We start from the raw sequence: 20,954 nt of genomic DNA on the forward strand, positions 1-20,954 counted from the left end.
GACAGAACTTCTAAAACTGTATAACATCTGAGAGCAATTATAGGATTACGCTTGCATTTGCTTTTATAGCTTGATTTTGTATAAAACATCTGAAATTTGTCTGCCTGGAAAGAAATGGTTATATGATAAAGATGAAAAAAAAAATCAGAGCTATGTCATGAAAATTCAGCCTCTTTTTGAGGTGAACATCTTCTTTGATGTTTAAAAAAGCATAGAGAACTCAAAAACTCAACATATTCCTTCTGGGCTTCTAGTATATGTGCATTTTTATCATCAATTATGCCACCTCTACTAATATACTTTGCATGTTTTGTGGCTGGATAAGAAAACATTCTTCGAGGAATATTTAAGCCAATACGAAATTAAAATTGTAACTCACGTGCAGAACAAGTCTGAAAAAGTAGGAACTTCAAATCTTTATTGATGTTTATTATTTTGAAGTATTAAGTGTTGATTTTGTCTTGTAAGAATCATCCTAGAAATTACTGAGATTTTAAGTAGTTTTAATCCGTGACAACAATTTTAGAATAACTTTTAATTCTTTATATCTACAAAAGGTTAATTACCCTAATATAAACATTATAGTGTATGTTTTTCTACTATAGTTCCCTGTATACAGAAACTTTGAAAACATGAAGTATGTTTTAGGCTATTTTGAATGAAGCATTTAGAATGCATCTGGGGGGAGAGATGCCCTTTTTCAATTCACACAGAAACATATGGTCTAGCTGGTCCATCCCCAAGTGGTCAAGGTATTTTTTGCCTAATCATTATCTCAAACACAAAAGATTCAGAATATGGCCCATGAGTTCCTAATATTCTGAAAATGATCTTTTAGAGATTGATCATCCAAATATATTTGTATTTTTCAACCTATACACATCTGATAAGTGCTTAATTTTATTCGTCCCCCAAACAGGCTTTTTAAAGCTTTCTGTACAGCCTTTTATCTCTTAGGCAGAAGGGTGCTGATTATCTAAAACAGAATTTCCCAAACTTCACTCAAAAACTATGCAACACATTAATGGATGTCCCTGTGAAATAGGCATTCCAGAATGAAATAACTTTGGTATGCGCTGGAATAAGCAAAGATAAACACGTTGTTACAAAGAGAGAACGTCTCAAAATGTTAAGAACAATAGTGTGTACTATGAATCGTTAACAGGAAAGTGTAGCAAGCAGTGTTTGGGAAATGCTGGCCTATATATCATACTGTGCAGACCACTGCTCATTTCAGATGTGCTTATCTTGACATCTTCTTGGTTCATAGCATACTTGGATAGAAGGAGTCAAAACCATATGTGGTACTTTACACACTACGGTTCTGTATGATACTGGTATGATCGAGTCAGTGGTTTCTCCCTATGGTCCTTCAGGAGGACAGTGGACACTTGGCTGACTTTTACGTACTGAGCACTCACTGTCTTCAGGGGATGCTACAGTGTCTTCTAAATCCTTCTAATGACTTCCAGGTGAAAACCCATCCAAGGCAATGCATAGTAAAACACTTCCTGTGTCACAGGAAGATGTGAGTGAAGACATATACCCCTGAACAACATGGGTTTGAACTGCATGGATCCGCTTACATGGGGATTTTTTCAATAAATATAGTACTTATATTTTCAGTCCATAGACCTTTAAATAAACTAAGTGTGGGGAAAATTTTGTGTTCAGTTAGAGATCACAATATGTGGAATCAAAAGAACTAGGGTTTGAGTCCCGATTCTATCCTAACCATTGTTCAACGGTCAGCTGTGCAGGGAATCAGGATATAAAAACAGGTTTCAAACTCTTAAACAGACTATAATCTCCTTGAGTATGCGGCCTAGATATTATACTTTCATGAAGTCTTGGAAAATAATAGCCTTTACGCTTGATAGGAACTCAAAAGTTTGCTGGTACCTATTATGAAATGTAAATACATCTATTATTATATTGATCACATTTTTCATGTTTTATCCGTGAACTTGAATAAATAAAAATTTAAAACCTATGCAGGTGTTAGTTACTAAAAAAAACCCACAGAAATGCAAAGCAGTACTATATTGAGAAAAATCATTATTCATAGTGTTATAAGAATTGGGAATATTTAAAGCTGAAGAGCCTGCAACTTTTTGATGTCATTTTTTTTTTTTTTTTTTGCGGTACGCGGGCCTCTCACTGTTGTGGCCTCTCCCGTTGTGGAGCACAGGCTCCGGACACGCAGGTTCAGCAGCCATGGCTCACGGGTCCAGCCACTCCGCGGCATGTGGGATCTTCCTGGACTGGGCACGAACCCGTGTCCCCTGCATCGGCAGGCGGACTCTCAACCACTGTGCCACCAGGGAAGCCCCTGATGTCATTTTTATTTTTCATCACAAACCCTCCTCTCAGGTTTTTACCATAGGGCTGATGGTGGACCCAAAGTAACTCTGTGTGTGTGTGTGTGCGTGTGTGTGCGTGTGTGGGTGTGTGCGTGTGTGTGTGTGTCGGGGGGGTGTACATGTGTGTCCGTGCGCCTGCGAGGATATTTAGGGGGAAGAACATACATGAAAAGATGTAAGAAGGAAGACCTGCCCCTCCCATAGCTCATCTTACCCTCTTTGCTCCTCCTAAGTGTTCTAAGAAATCAAACATGCACCACATATGAAGAATTCCTGATCTAAAGTACGGGACTACAGGAAAATACTTCTTCACATTAGCTTCAGGGGAAACTTGTTTAGCCATCAGCTTAACTGACTGCATTTACATAATCCACTTACGTAAAAATAACTGAGCTCAAATGTGCTCTAAACCACAGAGAAGGGAAAGGGAAGCCGGAAACAGGGAAATGCCCTCAGAAAACAGATTTGTCATCAAGAAATTTATTTGCACCCTTCCTGGGTCTACTCCATCCCCACCACCTTCAATACGTAATAAAAGTTATATGAATCAAGGAGGCAAAAAATCCTCTATCTTCTGCTTCTTGTCATGATCTAGTTATAGTGAGTGTTATCTGATAAACTAGCATTTTCCCACAGAGTAACCTTAGCTCCAATCACTACCATGAAGCTCTTTCTCTTCCTTTGTATAAAATCATAGTTCCTTGTTGTTGAGGCCCCTACAATTTCTCTGTTCTTTGCTTTCTTCCTCAAAAATCATACAGCCAAAAAAAAAAAAAAAAAATCATACAGCCAAATTTTCCTTGAAGAACCTATTCTCCTGAAATTTCAAGAGAATGACAGTGGACCCACATATTATGCTCACAGTTGGTTGGTAACATGAATTCTGTGAATTAGTAATTCTTTACAGCATAGGACTCAGGGTACGTGGCTCTATTGTGAACATAAAATTACTTCAAGATTTACAGTTTTGTAGTTATTGAGTAAATTGTTTTTAGTGACTAAAAGTGAAAAAAGTCTTTGTTTAAGCCCTATTTATCAGTATTCTTGCTAAACCGAATAGGTTTTGAAACATAATATCTTAATAATATTTCAATAGAAAGGAATTGATTATAATCGTTTTTACCCCTCTATCCTAGCAGCTCAATACGGTTACATTCCTCAGCTCTTTTCATTCTTTCTTAAATTTTAGAGAACTTAATTAGGACCAGATGCTGAGAATATTCAAAATAGAGATAAAACGTTCTCTTAATGTCTTGATCGATCGGAATTGCTCCTGCAGAATCTCAGTGTGGCACTTGTTAATTAACAGTAAGATAATTGGTCTCAATTTGCTTCAACATGTGATCTAGGTGCAGAGAAATCCAGGAAGACGGAATGCCTCAGGATACATCATCAAAACGTGCGATCATAAAAGGCTTTTGGAATGTTAGGAAGATAGCTGCCCCTGTTTTGAACATTTATATTTCTTGGTCCTCTCATCAAGCCCAAAATGCCTTCAATGAAACTTCTACATCTGCAAACTACTTAAGAACAAATAGAAAACATGCCTTGTCCATACTGAGTCTGCTGTACTGAAAATGGCGCCAGATTCCTGAGGTCTTTTGCCTTTCGGCAGGGTTATTTGTCTTGTGAGAATCAAGATAACTGTCGGTGATTTAAACAAACTTCATGCAAACTTCTTACAACTCCCCTACTGTAAAAGAGGGGTGTGTATTTTGTTATCACATCCACCTGAAGGCAGACCAGCTGCTATGTGATTGAAGGCATGATCAACAAACTATAGCCTAGGGGAAGATGCAGCCCACTCTCTGTTGTTCTGTAAATAAAACTTTATTGGAATAGGACTGTGTTCACTTGTTTGCAGAGCTTCTGCACCTCAGTGGCAATGTAGAGCGTCGAGACAGAGATTGTCCTGCAGAGCCTGAAATATTTACTATGGGGCCTTTTACAGAGAGAGCTTTCTGACACTGGACTAAAGAACGTTTTGTGGATTTAATCACTTTAGAAGGAATTTTAGAGCAATCTCTAAAATATGACTCTGGTTACAGCCCCATCTTATAGTAAGTACCAAAAAGTCCAGGCAACGTTACACAACAGTGAATCGACGCTGAACTCACTCTAGTCCCAGCAGTTTCAATGAAATGTTTCTGCTACTTGACCTAAACTCTGTTTGAGTGAGAACACTCAGGAAGCGCGGTGCATTTCTACCCGGTTTGTACACACAGTGGCATCCACTCACCTGGTCCTGCCCCTGGGCCGCTCAGATTGCTCGGACAGGAAGCTGGTGCTACTGGTCCTGGAGATGGCAGACACGTCGCTGACGTCACTGTCTGAGGATCTGGCGGAGACGCTGTCGCAGCTTCGGTACTGATCTGTATGTACGTTATACTAAGGATGGAAAACAAGAGAGCGTGAGCTCTGTCATCGGAGGCTGGCAAACAGAGACACACATGGTGAGGCTAACGGCTACTCAGCCCACATCAAGCAAAAGTGCACTTTCGTAAGCATAGGTGTGGAGTCTAAAAGGACCCAAACGCTAGCATGATACATGGGTTCCAGTATCACAAACCGGCCCCCTTCGAATGGTAAGGAGTGGTTTATAAGGACTGAATCGTAAAACGAGAGTGTCAATGCTTGGGTGGAAAATTCACTGAATAAATGATTTGCACATACTTAAGACCTCAGAATTGTATTATTTATTTTTTCTAGTACATCAGTTCATCTTCCCTTGCCTGGGTTTTCATCGTTGCCTACAGATTCTACTCACCTTCTACTCTATCCATGGAGTAGACTGCTTCCATCTGTCTGTAATCCTTGAGTCTAAAACTTATATTCAATTTACCTACACACTTTCCCTATGCTAAGACATCACATTCTTTCAAATGTAACCAAAAAACACATCTCTCTGCAAAAAAGCACTGACATGAGAGCAGAAGGATTGTGCCAAAGACATTGTAGAGAAGGAGGTAAAGACGGGACTTTGACTTTCTTGCTATTATGGCTTAATTAGTTATTTTCAGGTTTAAACTATCAACTAAGTGCTGAAAGTAAAAAATGGATTCCTATTAAAATTTCAAGATACACTATATCTCATATTTAAATGTGTCTTTATATTTGTCTCTAGTATTCATTACCTGAGGTCTTAGAAAGCATTAGGTAAAAGATGAAAACTTGTGAAGGTTTCAAAGCAGTTAACTACTCTTTTTTTCTACTTCACTCTTAGTGCAAAGAATCACCCAGTGAAGAGCTTTATACAGTCTCTATTTTTATTTTTATATGTGTGTTTTAATCATAATAAATAGTAAGGTTATATAAGTATCTACAACTTTAAAAGAATAAATATATACTTGATTTTCTATTGTTAGGTACTGGAAGGTAAGATAATATAACTTCTTATATAAAATAAAAGAACACATAACTAAAGGGACACATGACCAAACATTGCGTATTTAAGTTTCTTATGAAGCAATTGAATTTTGCATTTACGTTCTAAGGTGTGAAAATATCAAATGTTTGCTAAACTTGTAGAAAAACTCACCCATCCTCTCAGTTCCATATCAAATGAGTTTTAATATATCTAAAATAATCCGAACACCCTATTTCTAAAAATTTGTATAAACAATTGTCTTGCTAAAGAGTACTAAATAAGATGATGCTAAATTGTAGATCTGTATATACAAAAAGAACTATAAGACAATAATACTTTTTAAAAACTTCTAGAGAAAGGATCATGTTTATTTAATAATCCTTCAAGTGTTAGTAGCTCAGGCCTAAGGTATTTAAATGTTAGTCTTAATGTTTCATCTCTCGTGTATGTTTTGGGCAAAGAATTTCACATCAAGCATGAAAACAATTTCAAATTCATAGAGTATCTATAAAATTATCTTTCTAAAGAATTTTTTCATAACTGCATGATCTGTTTTTGAAAGCCATGTGCTTCATTATAATCCAAAAGGACATGCATATATGCTATTATGTTCAGAACTGAGCTATTTATATAACTTCATGTATGATTTAAAATTAATATGATTTATGATAAAGTGACACGATAATGTTTTAGCACTAAACTCTTTCCTATCTGATAGCGTGGTGCTGACAGGATTCATTTCAATAAAAACTGTTTTTTATTTACAGAATAGATGTAAAAAAATGTGCTCACATAGTAGAATCTGAATTTAATTCTGTTACTGGGGCACAAACATATTTCCTATATTACTTGTCTCTGAAACTATTTTGCTAAGTAAATATGTTATGTGATTATTATAATGTCTCCAAACATTGAAATGATAGCTTGTCCATGAGAGAATATGAATGAATTGGTTTCTAATACAATAAAAATTTGCCCATCTGTAAGAGGTTTTCTGGCATGGCGTGACCCCAGCACAAATTCTCCCCTTATTTGACAAATGCCAATAATAAGCAGTGTAGACTACAACATAAGAGCATGTGAGTGTGCATGGAATTATTTCTCCAACTAAGCAAATCCTCCGTTTCTATAAATCATGTCTTCTTCTCCTTTTTGTCTATAGACTTTTGCTATTCCAGCCACGAGATAAAACAAGGGATTTTAAAAGATTGTTTGTCATATTAAAAATCTTTTATATTGGAGTAAAGAATAATCCACCATTCTGACACCATGTCACAGTTTTCTTCACATTGGTTATCTGAAGGAATGGAAAGGCTTTTATACTCACTTTATACTACTAACATCTACTTATTTTCAAAATCTGTTAAAAGTTTAAATAATCACTTTGACTTTTCATCAAGCATGATTCTTTAAATTTCCTATTTAACAATTAAATATTTTAATAGAAATACGTTAATTATATTTTGAGAAATGTAGCCTCCTCAGGAGAAGTATACACTGATCACATAGCAGGGAAATTTGCCCTTGATGTGAGGGGAAGTTCTCATAACAGGGCTGCTATTTTCATAAGTAATAAAAAACTCTTGGCAGCTGCCTACAAAAACCATCACGTCAATCCTTCTTGCTGTTCTTGGGTTACAGAAACACAAGTACTCTTTAAAATGTGAGGCCTACATGCAAATTCACTCTCCAGTTATGAATTTTACTCCATCACCAAGGCATGCGACTCTGTCTAACATCAGTGAACAATTAGTACGGTGTCACATTTCAGAGACACAAAGTTTTGTGTTTTCTCTAAAGCTAAGTTAGTGCTAATTCCTTACTCAGGATGGAATTAGGTTCATTTAATACTTTAAAGGAGATGCCAGGTTTGAAACATCTTAGGAATTATACTACATGTGTCTGGTAATTCTTTGCCCTGAAGAAAATCTAGTTCTGTTGGTGTTTGGTTATAAATATTTTGAAAGCTGTTAACCAATTTCTAATTTGGCAGAATTTCAGCTAAGGTGCATTGCTTCATCCAAAATGCCAAATGGATTAAAACACTAAAAATAAGTCAATAAAGGAATAAAGTTCAAAATTTAATGTACATTAAATTTATGAAAATACTGGTTCTCAACTATATCAATAAAAATAGATCTTTGTAAATTGTAAAAAGGTTGAGGTAAAAGGATAAATTTAAGAAAGAAAAAAATGCGAGAGGTTTAACTGGAATTGCTACTGGAAACTATTTAAAAATTTTATTGTAAGCGTTCATTAGGAATCTTAGAATGGCAGAGAGTACTTACCTTTTACTTAACATATAAAATTAAAAATAAGCTAATTATTTGTTATGTTACCTTATATATTTTTCCTGTCCTATAGCCTTATGTTTTTGATCTCACACTTATCAACATAATTTATAATAATTTTATTTATGTAATATAGTAGTATCAATGTATGCAGTAAGAGCAATAGTAATGTATTTGAAAGTAATGGGGTTTTTTAATATTTAAATGCAATGAGAGAGGAAAAGGAAAAGAATGTCTGTGCAAATAAGGAAGGAATGATAGAATACGAATTTAACTGCATACAAAACAAAAGCCATAGAAGAATCTCTGAATCAAACTGGAGTCATGTGTACATTTCAGTGATGTCAGAAGAGGAACGAAGGGCATCTAAGTTCCAGATCAGGAGTTGGTGGGCTCACCACTCCCTAGAAAGGCTTTGTTAATGTTGGGAAAGCACCTCCTTTCTTCTGAGGGGGCCTCAGTTTTCATGAATCTGGTAAATAAGAGAGGTGGAATTGAAGATCATTTTGAGGTATTTTCAAGTTCTAAATTTCTACCCATCAGAGAATTTGGAATTTCCCAACCAAGATAAACCTACTTTTTTTTTTTTTGCGGTACGCGGGCCTCTCACTGTCGTGGCCTCTCCCGTTCCAGAGCACAGGCTCCGGACGCGCAGGCTCAGCGGCCATGGCTCACGGGCCCAGCCGCTCCACGGCACGTGGGATCTTCCCGGACCGGGGCACGAACCCGTGTCCCCTGCATCGGCAGGCGGACTCTCAACCACTGCTCCACCAGGGGAGCCCGATAAACCTACTTTTGATTTCATTATGAATATGTGTTACTGGTGATTTAGACTTCTAGGGGACTTCATTTTATAGTTTATTTTTTATATTGTTTTTGATCAATGGATTAATGATGCGAGGCCTAGTTCAGAAAAGGCTTTCAGTCTTTTTACGCTGATTCTTTATTTATCTCTTGTTTCCGGCACTGGCTCTGCCTATCCCTGCTCTTCTATTTTGACCTCGTCCTGTGACATAATGCTAAGAAATTAAGAAAACATTTCCAGCTTTAAAGGTCGTTTCTAAATAAGAACATGCAACAGTGGAGGAAGAAAACCTAACTTACGCTGCTTCCTAATTCTTACTGCATTTGTGGTAAAAGCAAGCAAAAATGATGATGATATCCATAAAGACAGACAAATAGCAGATGAAGTAATAATATCACAAAGAACAAACGAGGAAAAACTGTGGAGCTGGAATCAGCAACTCTGCAACATCAAGATATTTTGCTTACTGATTTTTTTTTTTCTTTACTGATTTTACTTTTTAAAATACTGTTTCAGACTCCTTGGGAGTTGAGCCCCGCTGAATCACAGCGACCTTGGACGTTGTCCAGTTGTAACCCTTCTGCAACTAAACTAAGATATAAAGTGATAAGATGGCATCCAGCACATATGGCTCTATGGTGGGCTGGTGACAAATCACATTTTGTCACCACCTCCATATTTTTGTGTTAGTCCCTGAATATCTGGCTATAAAATGAACAACCTCCAATATTTAAAAATGAGTAGGTTTTTCTAGGTTCATATAACAAGCTAACAACGTTTTATTTAATTTTGAATTTCGAAAAGGTCATTACTTCCAAAAGTATTCTTGACATCAGATTAAAACACGGGTTTTCCTGTAGTGGCTGCTGCCACTTTTGTAGTATTCTAAAAAAAAGGTTTTTAAATAAAGCAGATAATAAATTTAAAATTGCTTCATGAAGTATAAAATTCTATGCATATTTTAATCAAAATTATCAGATGCTAGTTAGCAGTTTATAAACTCCTTATTGCATCCGTACAAAATAATACTGAAATATATATTAAATTTTTATTCACTTGAAATTGTGTGGATTTCAGTTTCTAAGACTTTGAAATCAGTTATTTTTCTCACTAAAGACAGATCAATAAGAAATCTCACATCACATAATTTCTGTCATTCACTAAGAAATCTCCATAGGAATATCAACCTCAAATAGTATTTAAGAGTATAAATCTATATCTTAATATTTAAAATACAATATTAAGTGATATTCAAGCAATAAAATGGCTTCCCATATCTTGCTTATTTATGTGAATTTGACCACGACAATCGATCATCAAGTGACTTTCATATCACGTATTTTCATTTTCTTTTTAGATAAAACATTTAATCCAGGTTAACAGACAATATGTTACTAAACTTATATCTTGTGAAAATATCAAGAGGAGAGAGGTTATGATGCAAAAGCATCACCTGAAGGATAACCTCTCTCCTGTAACCTGGTGCTCACTGGTCCTACCTGCTACCCATAATGTACTTTTTTACCAGGGGAACTATTGGTTGGTTACTGGTTTTACCTTGGAGTATTGTTCGCGATCAAGTTCTCGACTAGAACCAGACCCTGTTGTCTGCTTAAATCGATGCACTTTCATTTTCATCTGTCTCGTTCGCTCCTCCACTACTAAGCTTGCTGCAAAAACACACAACGGGAGTCTATTAAAACACCGAAGCACCTCTGAGGAACCGAATGGTTTAAGATTGCAATGCTTTTGATACGACTTCAACCAAATAAAATTTCAAAATCACACGATTAACAAAAAAAAGGCAGAAGATACAACGCTAGCAACTGTCGCTCTAAAGAGGAACGTGACTCAAATCACACAGAATGGGGGACACAACGGTTAGTAACAAAAGCTAAGGATCCTATGTCTTTATCGGATATGAAATAATCTCAGTTCCATTCATGAGTCATTAAGTGAAACCGAATTTAATTGTGAAAATATGCTTCCTGTTGAATGAACTGGTTGTTGCTTGTACATATAGATAGAACACATCACACAGAGATACACGTGTTTATTTACATGCACGCACACCATGTGACACCCTCAGCTGCAGGAGTCACTTAAAAACTCTTGTAATGGAAGAGCGCCTGCTTTTCTGAGGCATTCTTATTAAATCCTTCATTTCTACCAGCCACTTTTCATGAATATTTGCCATTCTTAAAAATGGACTTGCTAAAAGATTCATTTGCTATTTCTGAAGAAAACATAAATGAAATTCATACTTTTTGAACATGTGATATAGAACTTTAGCTCTTTAATTTAAATTTGTAAATAAACATGTGTATTCCAGTTATGCCTTTATCATCTCCTAAGTAACAGGAATGATTGTTTAGATGGGAAGAATTACAGCCTTCAATAAAGTATGAGCTATTTTAAGTCAGAATCCATCACAAGCAGCTTGGCTTTAAAACCCTGCCTTTAATTTTTACATTCTTACAAATGAAGAGTGAAGAATACAGTCGTGTACGTATACCTGCGTTGTGAGACCTACGTTTATGTTTCACAACTTATCTCTTGCCAATCTCTGCAACAGGTGCTACAATTTATTTTTAAGTTGTGTACATACACCTGTATCTGACCACAACCCATACTGTTTTGTAATTCATGTACTGGGGCTTCTGCTAAGAGGCCCTGTGATTTAAAGGATAATGGACATTTTGATATGTCTAACTGAGGTGAGTGCTGACTTCCTGTCTTACAAGGAGTTTATAAAGACACTTGTTGACACATTTTTTCCATTGCAGTGATTAAACATGGCCTGTGATCCCTGATAAAAGGCACTGACACTTGTTATAAAAATTCAATAAATATGTAGCTTTTACTGTGTGTTCAAATACAGGCTCATAGCCCAGGAGATAAATACATGCTGTGAAATGTGTGGGTAAATGTTTTACTTGTAATTTTCACACCAAGCTGTTAGATGTTTAGCTTTGTTTAAATTCAGTAAATTAGACGATTATCAATCCCTAATGTCACTGGTATGTGGATGAAGCAATCACGCACACTTGTTTTGAAAATGTTGACTTGAGACCGTAAGTGATGACTATTATGACTAAAGGATGGCTCAATAGAGATCTTGAGAAAAGCAGTTCAGAAATGTATTAATTACTTGACAATATATAAGGAGTCCTAATAAGTAATATAAAGCAAAATGCTACTCAAGAGAATTAGGAATTGAGACAAGTTATTGAAAAATGTGAGTTGTATCTATAAAAGGCTGTATGCCCAATGAGAAAACGTACATGTGTCTTCTTTCTGCCATCTGCCTGTGATGTGGTACCTCCTGGGTCACCTGCTTCGAGCTTTGAGGAAGTCAAATGAATTGTAATCATCTGTACTCTACGATTAAAGCTTAAAGCAATTCCAAGTAATCTCTATTTGTGATAAAAGCAGATTTAAACGGTGTTAGCTTAATCTTCTCAGCAATGATATTAATTTAAAGAAATTTTTGACGTTGATTAGCTCATAGCTTTGTGACCTTTACGTTTAGCATCATGTAATTCTTAGGGGGTCAGTTACTTGGCACTGAAAAGATTATTTCCCAAGAGGTATACTGCCTGAAGCAGCTTGAAGCAGTTCTGGTGATTTAACCTTGCCAGGACAACACCTCATTGCTTTAAATAGAATTACTTAGCTTATGATATGGTTGATTTTAAATCTTTACTTTGCAAAACTCGAAACTAAATCATAAGAACACAGTGGTAGCCTAACTGAAATGAATCCTATTTTTCCCCCCCTGGGCTTGGGAAAAAAGCTTATTAAGGAAAGATATGGGGACACTGAATTCCTAGGGTGAGCCTGAGGGACACAGCAGCTGGTGGCCAAGAAGCCATGACAAAATTAAGCAAGAGAATTCGGATTCTTTTCAAGGCGATGTGTGATTAGCAAAGTACCTGTGGGTTCCAGCTGCCCCTTAGAGAAGACCACAATTTTCACCTCCAAGAATTAAGGATGGCTTTCCATCTAATGAACCTGGAAGACTCTCCAGGCAGATTGTTTTGTCAAAAGCTAGATACTTTCCGTTATACTTTGTTTTGATTCTTTTCTAAAACCAACTGCGTCCAGACTAGCAATTCTGCAGGCTTTTGTAAAGTTTACAAAGGTAAATGCGATTTCCTTTCTTTCTTACTCGTTTCATTTCTTTTTTCCCCTTTATTAAATGTGGTCTTTTTTTTTTTTACTCTTGGACAAGGCTGCTCTCTGTGTTGTATCGCTCTCAAGAAGACCTGCTGGTGGTGGTGACAGCTGTCATTCTGCTTTCAGAGTAAACTCACTGGGTATGGAAGCAGAGGCAGAACAGACAGGACCAAGGCCGATACCAAAGGAAAATGGCAGCAGTAGCAGGTTTTTTAAAGACTTTAAAAAATACCAACAACAAACCGAATCCCTAAAATGGTTTTAAATGACTTCGCTTTGACCTTCCAAAAACGATTAATGTACTATCTTTGTTCCTAAACAAGTGAAATTTGACATCTTCTAATCTGTCAAAGAAAGGAAATCTCCAAATTAGTTTTTTTTCAAAGTCATGACTAGACCCCTTGACTTGCCAGCAAAAATGTAGTTTGTTATGTCCTCACTGCTTGCTCTCGGATTCCAAGATCAGAAGCAAAATGCAAACAGCTTATCATTGACCTACTCATATCAAAAGCCAGATAATTACATATAATCAACATTTAAAGAAACCATTTCTCATTATTTCCTGATTATGTGTACATTTGTGTGTATTCTAAAATAATTGTTTATACAAGTGATCATGTTTCAGTAAAATTGTTTTTCATAAACATCAATGAAGAAGCTTCAGTGTTAATTTGGCAGTTCTTTAACTTTTCTACAGATTTTTCTTATTTTGCATTTTCTTTTTCAACTGTATATTGTGGAATAAACTGACATCGTTACTGGATTATGGGTGTGTCAATCTAAATAGTAAGAAAAATTTATGAGTTAAAATAGAATGTTTGTCACAAGTTTGAACCAGAAGACATGATTATTAATGTACATGATTTATAGAGAGAATAATAGATATTTAGTAATGATTAGAAATTAATTGAATCCTTGGAATATGATTATCTGTTAAGTATCTCACTAAAAGTAAAATTAACCACAGCCCAGAGAGCTCAAATATCTTAATTTGAAAAGAATGATTACTGATCATTTAAAATTTCTATATTCATGCTTTTTTTTTTTTTTTTTTTTGCGGTACGCGGGCCTCTTACTGTTGTGGCCTCTCCCGTTGCGGAGCACAGGCTACGGATGCGCAGGCTCAGCGGCCGTGGCTCACGGGCCCAGCCGCTCCGCGGCATGTGGGATCTACCTGGACCGGGGCACGAACCCGTGTCCCCTGCATCGGCAGGCGGACTCTCAACCACTGCGCCACCAGGGAAGCCCTAAAATTTCTATATTAACAATTTTAATCCCAATAGCAAAATTAAAACATGAAATAAAATATTTTCTAATTCTTCCACAAATCCTAGCATTAAACTCACATTTTAGGAGCATTCTGAATACCGCTAGCATTGGAAATCAACAAAACCATTAACGTGCCAGTCACCATTCCTTTTTAAAAAGATTTTAAATTCGGGGACTTCTGGGTTTTTTTTTTTTTTTTTTAATTTCAAACACTGCTACATACTAGAGAGTGAAATAACCCCTCTCATTTTCTATGACAAATATAATTATCATGTAATTTCACTTAGTCTTTTAATGAAAATATAGCTTACATATAGTACAGCTATTTCAGTTATAATTGCCCATAGAGTGATAGTAACATAATTCATTTCTCCTAGCCCCTAGGGTGTAATTAACATTGTAATTTTATACAGAAGCTTTTTTTTAAGAGCTGGAATTTTTCACTGTGCTTTCTACAAGCTGACTGATGTGTCTGACGTTGAATAAATTGTGCTTTTTAAAAAGCAAATATTAATTTACCTAAAAGATATGTATTGAACTTAATCTGTTTTCTTTAGATCAACTTTACTCTATATCCACTGTTATTTTTAAACTCTGGTATTTTTATCCAATGAATGTACATATATCAAATATCAGCTCAACATTACAAGTAAGAAAGTATAAAACTAGAACTTTTTTTAGAGGTTAAGCTAAAACAATACTTATGAAATAATTTCTTGTCTTCTAAACTCAACGAGAATAACTGATTGCAGCATGCAAGGTGAGAAAAGTAAACACAATTTAAAAAGTAATTTATTAGAGTTTTCTAATGGAAAGTCTTAGGTATTATTAAAAATAAAGACATTAAAATAATTACTTCTCTTTTCATGCCCCATGTTTTGCTATGAATTCTAGTATCATAGATGATCTTTGGTGAAACTGAAGTAGCTGAAGTCATTTGCAAATATTGTGTTTGTGTCTGTATGCATTTTTCTAGATCTATCCCTTTCATAAGATTATTAAAGAGGCCTGTGACTTTAAAAAAAAAAAAGAAAGCTTAAGAATCATGAATAAATCTTCCTTAACCCACCACTGAAAATTTTCTGTAGTACTACCTTTTCCAAAGAGAAATGTGATTTTCTGGGAAACTCCTTTGACTTAGCAGACATTCATGACTTGCTTTAAAATATTGTGAATATTATGATTCTGTGTAATTTGATAATTATGTTAAACATTAAATTTTCATAAATGTGGTTTAAATATTATTCACAGATTTATAATTATATAAATACAATTATTTACAATATATAAATATATATATGAATATATATGCTCTGCTCTTCAAAGCCCTTAAATGTTTCACATTTCTCCCTATGCATCTAGAAATTAACATGAATTTGAAATTTCAAATGCTTGTGTTTATAGGCAAAAAAGATAATCCATGTAATATACTGTTAAGCCTGTATTTTCAAGTGTTCCAGGTGAAATAGTGTAAAAGAGAATAGGAATAATGAAAATTTCTATATTATTAAATATATTAAAGTAAAAAGATTATGAGTATTTTATTTTCTAACAAGGTTAGCTAGTTCATGTGTCAAAGGTGAAACATGGTAACATTTGCGCAGGATAACTAAGCTCGTCTAGTTAACTACAAAGTGCTGTCACACTTTATGATAGAAAACTTAACGCCTCTGCTTCCTTGCTGTTACTGATACGATGCGAGTTTGGACAGTCAAGCCCCGACCTTGGTCCAGTGCGTGTCTCAGAAAGAGCGATGATAAATGACTACACAACTGAAAGCTGTCAGGTAGAATTAAACAGATGGAGGAAGCACTTGCAATGTCTCAGTTACTGACAGCACAGATAAAACCCCTTCTCCGAAGCATTTTATTGTCAAAAATCAGTACTAGTGGGCACTCAAATTCAATAAACAATATAATAGGAAACGTGAAAATTATAAAGTAATAAAAGATGAAAAAATTTAGATGACTGAATCTGTAATCATTATAAGCTATACACAGCCTGAAGAGAAAGAAAGATGGTTTTATATTTGAAAATTCAAGACTGCAATGCTAGTTTTTACACACAGCTTTCTAGACTTTAGAGGAATACAAATTGTTAAGATGTGTGAACGTTTTCCATACATCTGGAAGCAATGGAGTAAAATGGTCGGAACTCAGGACTGGGAAAGTTCGGCAGAGATGACAACCTTAGCGGCATCAGCATCCATCACCGTGGCCTTGATCAGTCCTGAAATCTGTCCATTACGGAGTTTTCATTTGTAAAGGGAAGAGAAAGTAACTTAGAGTAACTTCCCGCTGTTGCAGTCTATGACTCTGTATTATTTCAATAGGGTATTGATATTTTTTTCACATTTTCAAAAAACGGAAAACTACAATGACTTACTCTCTTGTAGTCAATTAACTGATTTCCACCATTTTTACTTTTTTTTATTTGCCAATTTACCAAAACCATGGAAGTTAAGGGGAAAAATTTACTGGTTATATTTTGTTATTTTCTATCTTTTTTTTTTTTCCAGTTAAAAGATAATGTAGTCCTTTCATGTTCATCCTTATCTTTGGAGTCATATGAGTATAATAAGCAACTTTGATAGAATACTTACACACCACCTCCTTTCCCCTGACATATACAGTATGTATAAATAAAGATTAAATGTTTAAAATATTTTGACTATACAGAAATGCCAGAAATGGGTCATTTTCCTAGAATAAAATGCATTTCAATTTGCAAGGGTAGAAGTGTGCAAAACTGTTTCCCTTGTACCCCTGCATGATTCCCTTGAATGTTAAGGATTATGCTACAGTTACATAAACAATAAAATAAAATATAACATCTATCCAGTATGAGAAACATAAAACACAACAAGTAAGTAACACATTTAGTGAAAAACCACATTGCCTTTAAGGATTTTTAAAGAAAACAGCCTGTGTTTTAGTACAGATAATTGAAATGGAATATTGACATAGAGGAAATAGGTAATTTGTCTGTATCATCACTCAAATCTCCCTGCAGCCCAAACCCCAAGGCTGTCTCTTGCTTTAGCTGATTTTCACTCCACTACCTGAAACAAAGCTCAGGATTTCCAGACCCAGATCTCACTTTCAGTGTCAAAGTTGCCAAGTCCCAGCGTAACACTGAAAATATTAATCAGATACTGGACAGATAAGGAAGTCAGATGAAAATCTGTCATTTTACCTTGCCCTTTTGTGTTACACAGAGTTAAACAGCTTTTTATTTTTTAAAATTTTTATTTTTAAAGAGTTTTATGTTTTGTTCTGTTTATTATTTTCCTATGTCATGTCTTTGAACAAAATGTCTTTTTTTAAAACAAAACTTTTGCTCGTGGTGTTTCTAAACAGAACAGAGGCATTAAAAATTGGCTTTAAAATTTTTCTGTTTAAATCTACATTGTAACATCTCTCTGGTTTTAGGCACATGATTTTTTTCAGTCTCGTACCTCTTGCTTTAATTTTTGTTTTGATTCATTTTTTAGAATTTTTATTGGAGTATTTACAATGTTGTGTTAGTTTCAAGTGTACAGCAAAGTGAATCAGTTATACATATATGTATATCCACTTTTTTTTTTAAGATTATTTTCCTGTATAGGCCATTACAGAGTATTGAGTAGAGTTCCCTGTGCTATACAGTAGTAGGTCTTTGTTAGTTATCTTACGTATAGTAGTTTGTATATGTCAATCCCACTCTCCTAATTGATCCCTCCCTGAAATAATGCCACATGCAGCAACATGGATGGACCTAGAGATTGTCATACTGAGTAGTCAGACAGAGAAAGTCAAATGTCACATGATAACGCTTATATGTGGAATCTAAAAAAAGCGTACAAATGAACTTATCTACAAAGCAGAAATAGAGTTACAGATGTAGTAAACAGTTTTTAAATGTATTTCCGTCTTGAAAGAGAGCACCGTCCTCCTTACGAGGCACTGCTTAGAACACACTCAGCATGCAGAGTAGTCCATGGAATTAAGGTTTCTCGGGGAATAACAGACTCGCTCCCCAAGGGGTCGTGTTGTTTATCCCCTGTATCTCTAATACGTTTATCCATCATTTTTCATTATTCCAATTATGCTGATGGCAACAGAATCTATCTTGAAAGGCTCAATGTGGCATAACTTCTAAATTCAATGTCTCTTCCCTTCTTTTCTGTAAAAAGTGTTTACAAATTTTAAAGCTTGCAAAAAAAAATGTACGATATTTAGGGGAAATGTACAGCTTTAGAGGAGAAAAATCAAAGAGTCTGTTCATGGCTAGATATCAGCCTTTTCTCAGCATCCTCTCCTGCACGACCCAGGGAGGAAGGGGCAACGATGTTCTCCCTCAAGGGGGCATATCTGACAATTTGACCATTGGTTGATTTACGTGTTAAATACTTTGAAGTTTTAAAAGTCTTTACTACTATTATAAATATTCACATTTGAATCAGCGGAATGGAAAAAAAGGGTCAAAACCAAGAATTTGGAACTGTTTTACATGGGTTGCTTTACTACGTCCCTAAAGTTTAAAGGGAAGGCTAGAATGACAACCATAGTTATGGGTTTGTGACAAAAAGAGAAATGGATCAATTAGACACTTTTACTAATGGAGCTCTAAACATTTATGAATAAACATTCATGAATATTCATAGTAAGTGTTCAGGAAAAGCAAAGCCCTAGAAGGTTAAGGAACTTGAAATCTTAATACACAATAACAACAAATGAATCACCTGGGTCATATGCACCTACTCAGTATGCATCTAAGAAAAAGGTGAATAAAGTTGGAATCCTTTTCTACTTAATCACAGTTAAAAAAATGCTGCCTGTAAAGAATATACATACAAATTAGTTTACTTATTTTGGCAAAAGTCAAGTTACATAATATTTTCCTATAATGTGTTTCATAACCATGGTATACTACTAAGGGTGCAACTACTTAAACAATAAATAATGTAACAGAAAATTATTAAAATGATGTTTACTTTTTAATATGAATTACACTGAATTAAGGTTCATGCTAATAGTTCCATAAAAATTACATTTTGCATGACTTAACATTCAAACTGCTCTTGGCAACATTTCAAAAAGAAGATATAGGTAATTTATTTGAGCATTTGTTTAACAGAAGCTTAAAAACTCAGTTGACTAGAGATAACTCTTAAATGGCCTGTTTGCAATAATTATTATATATTTTATTAGTGAAAACAGGAAAACAAAACGCAACAGATGCTATTTGCTCTTTATTCCTGTTTAAACCGTTTAGTCACTTGAACTCTGCCTTTCATTCTCTGTGTGTGTAAATTACACATTTTTTGTGATAAAGGGAATCCATATTTGTAGAAAAGGCAGTATAATGTGTTTTGTTATGATTCCAAATTGCCTCCAAAAGGCAAAAAGTTAATGCACTTAAGAAATACTATCTTAAAGGCATATAAATTAGAAATTTATTATGATAATAACATTTTTTCTCACCTTGAAGTCATTTAATTTCTGGTTCTGTTTTGATCTTCTTATATCATTATTTCGATGCCCCCAAACTACATTCATGGGCTCTTTAAAACTGTCCAAGAAATGTAGCAGAGAGGGAAAAATTGGCTTACTTTTAGAATGAATGATTTCAAATATGCCTATAAAACAGTCTGTGAATCCTAAAAAGATAGGGTCTATTAGTTTCCAACATAAAAGGGGGAGGTAAAAGGTAAATAACCTGCTAGGAACATTTCTATTTCCTCAGTTAACTTTTCAGCCCCAAATTTGTGCTCTCTTTGTCCAAATACACCGGCTTCCTGTTCTCAAGGCGCAAGCTTCACCTGAAGAGCACGCCAGGGATTGGAAGATTCAGACGCGCAGCCCCAAATCAGGTCACCGGGGGAGGCAGGGCCCCTAAGAGGCCTCCCGGTGCTGTGAGTGGAAGATGTGACAGTGACATGAGGCAGTGGACAGAACACGGGCCGTGGGGTCACTGTCCAGCTCTGTCCTATAGCAGCTTTGCTACTGTGGGCAACCTCGTAACCCCTGTGCCCTCTTTCTATAAAAGGAGTCATCACACCTTCCTTAAGGCTGTGCCCAGGTTATTACTGTAATTACGGGTATTGATGCACAGTGGGTGCTCGGTCAATGCCGAATGTGGGAGAGGCTGCCTATCAGAGTGGTTCAGAACGAGGTCTCGGGAGTGAGGGTCGAGCCCAGTTCCCTGCCCTACCACTTCCCAAATGAAGACTGACACAGGGCCAGGTTTCGCATGTCTCTAAGCTTCAGCTTTCCTCAGTTGGCAAATGAGGATATGAATAGTTATGTCTCAGGTTGTTGTACAAATATGAGATGAATACATGACACGCTCAGTCAAGTCACTGACATAGAGGAAGTGCCCTATAAATTCTATCTACCATTAAAAATGTTCATGGTATTTTATACCTCGCTGGAAGTGCTTTGCAAAACATGCTGTACAATTATATAGTGGTTCCCTACCGTGAGGGGCACCAACCTTCCCAGTTCGCCCAGAGTTGTCCTGGTTTTAACACTGAAAATCTTGCATCTTGTGAAACCTCGTAAGCCTCAACGAACTGAGAACATCTTACAAGTTCGTCTTCAATTCATCAAAAACCAACTCTCCCTAGGGGTCGGTGGCCTGTGCCTTTAGCTCAGCATGGCTGGGCCAGGCCCCATCACCCAGGGAACACTCAAGGT

The 20,954-nt window shown here is 35.8% G+C and overlaps 1 protein-coding gene across 50 annotated transcripts in view; it reads right to left on the minus strand.

The window, feature by feature from the left end:
- The window catches only part of RIMS1 (regulating synaptic membrane exocytosis 1), a 480,052-nt gene that overhangs the window by 88,912 nt on the left and 370,186 nt on the right, over positions 1-20,954 (minus strand). For 32 of the 50 annotated variants that reach the window (XM_065888884.1, XM_065888916.1, XM_065888915.1 and 29 more), the window contains 2 exons: positions 10,384-10,496; positions 4,603-4,751 (listed from right to left, as the gene is read on the minus strand). The exons of the other annotated variants lie outside the window; for them this stretch is intronic. In XM_065888884.1, the coding sequence (XP_065744956.1) occupies positions 4,603-4,751; positions 10,384-10,496 (262 nt within the window). The remainder of the gene's footprint in view (positions 1-4,602; positions 4,752-10,383; positions 10,497-20,954) is intronic. 50 annotated transcript variants of the gene reach the window in all.

This window comes from Phocoena phocoena, chromosome 12 (assembly GCF_963924675.1).
Source record: "Phocoena phocoena chromosome 12, mPhoPho1.1, whole genome shotgun sequence".
NCBI classification, from domain to species: Eukaryota; Metazoa; Chordata; class Mammalia; order Artiodactyla; family Phocoenidae; genus Phocoena; species Phocoena phocoena.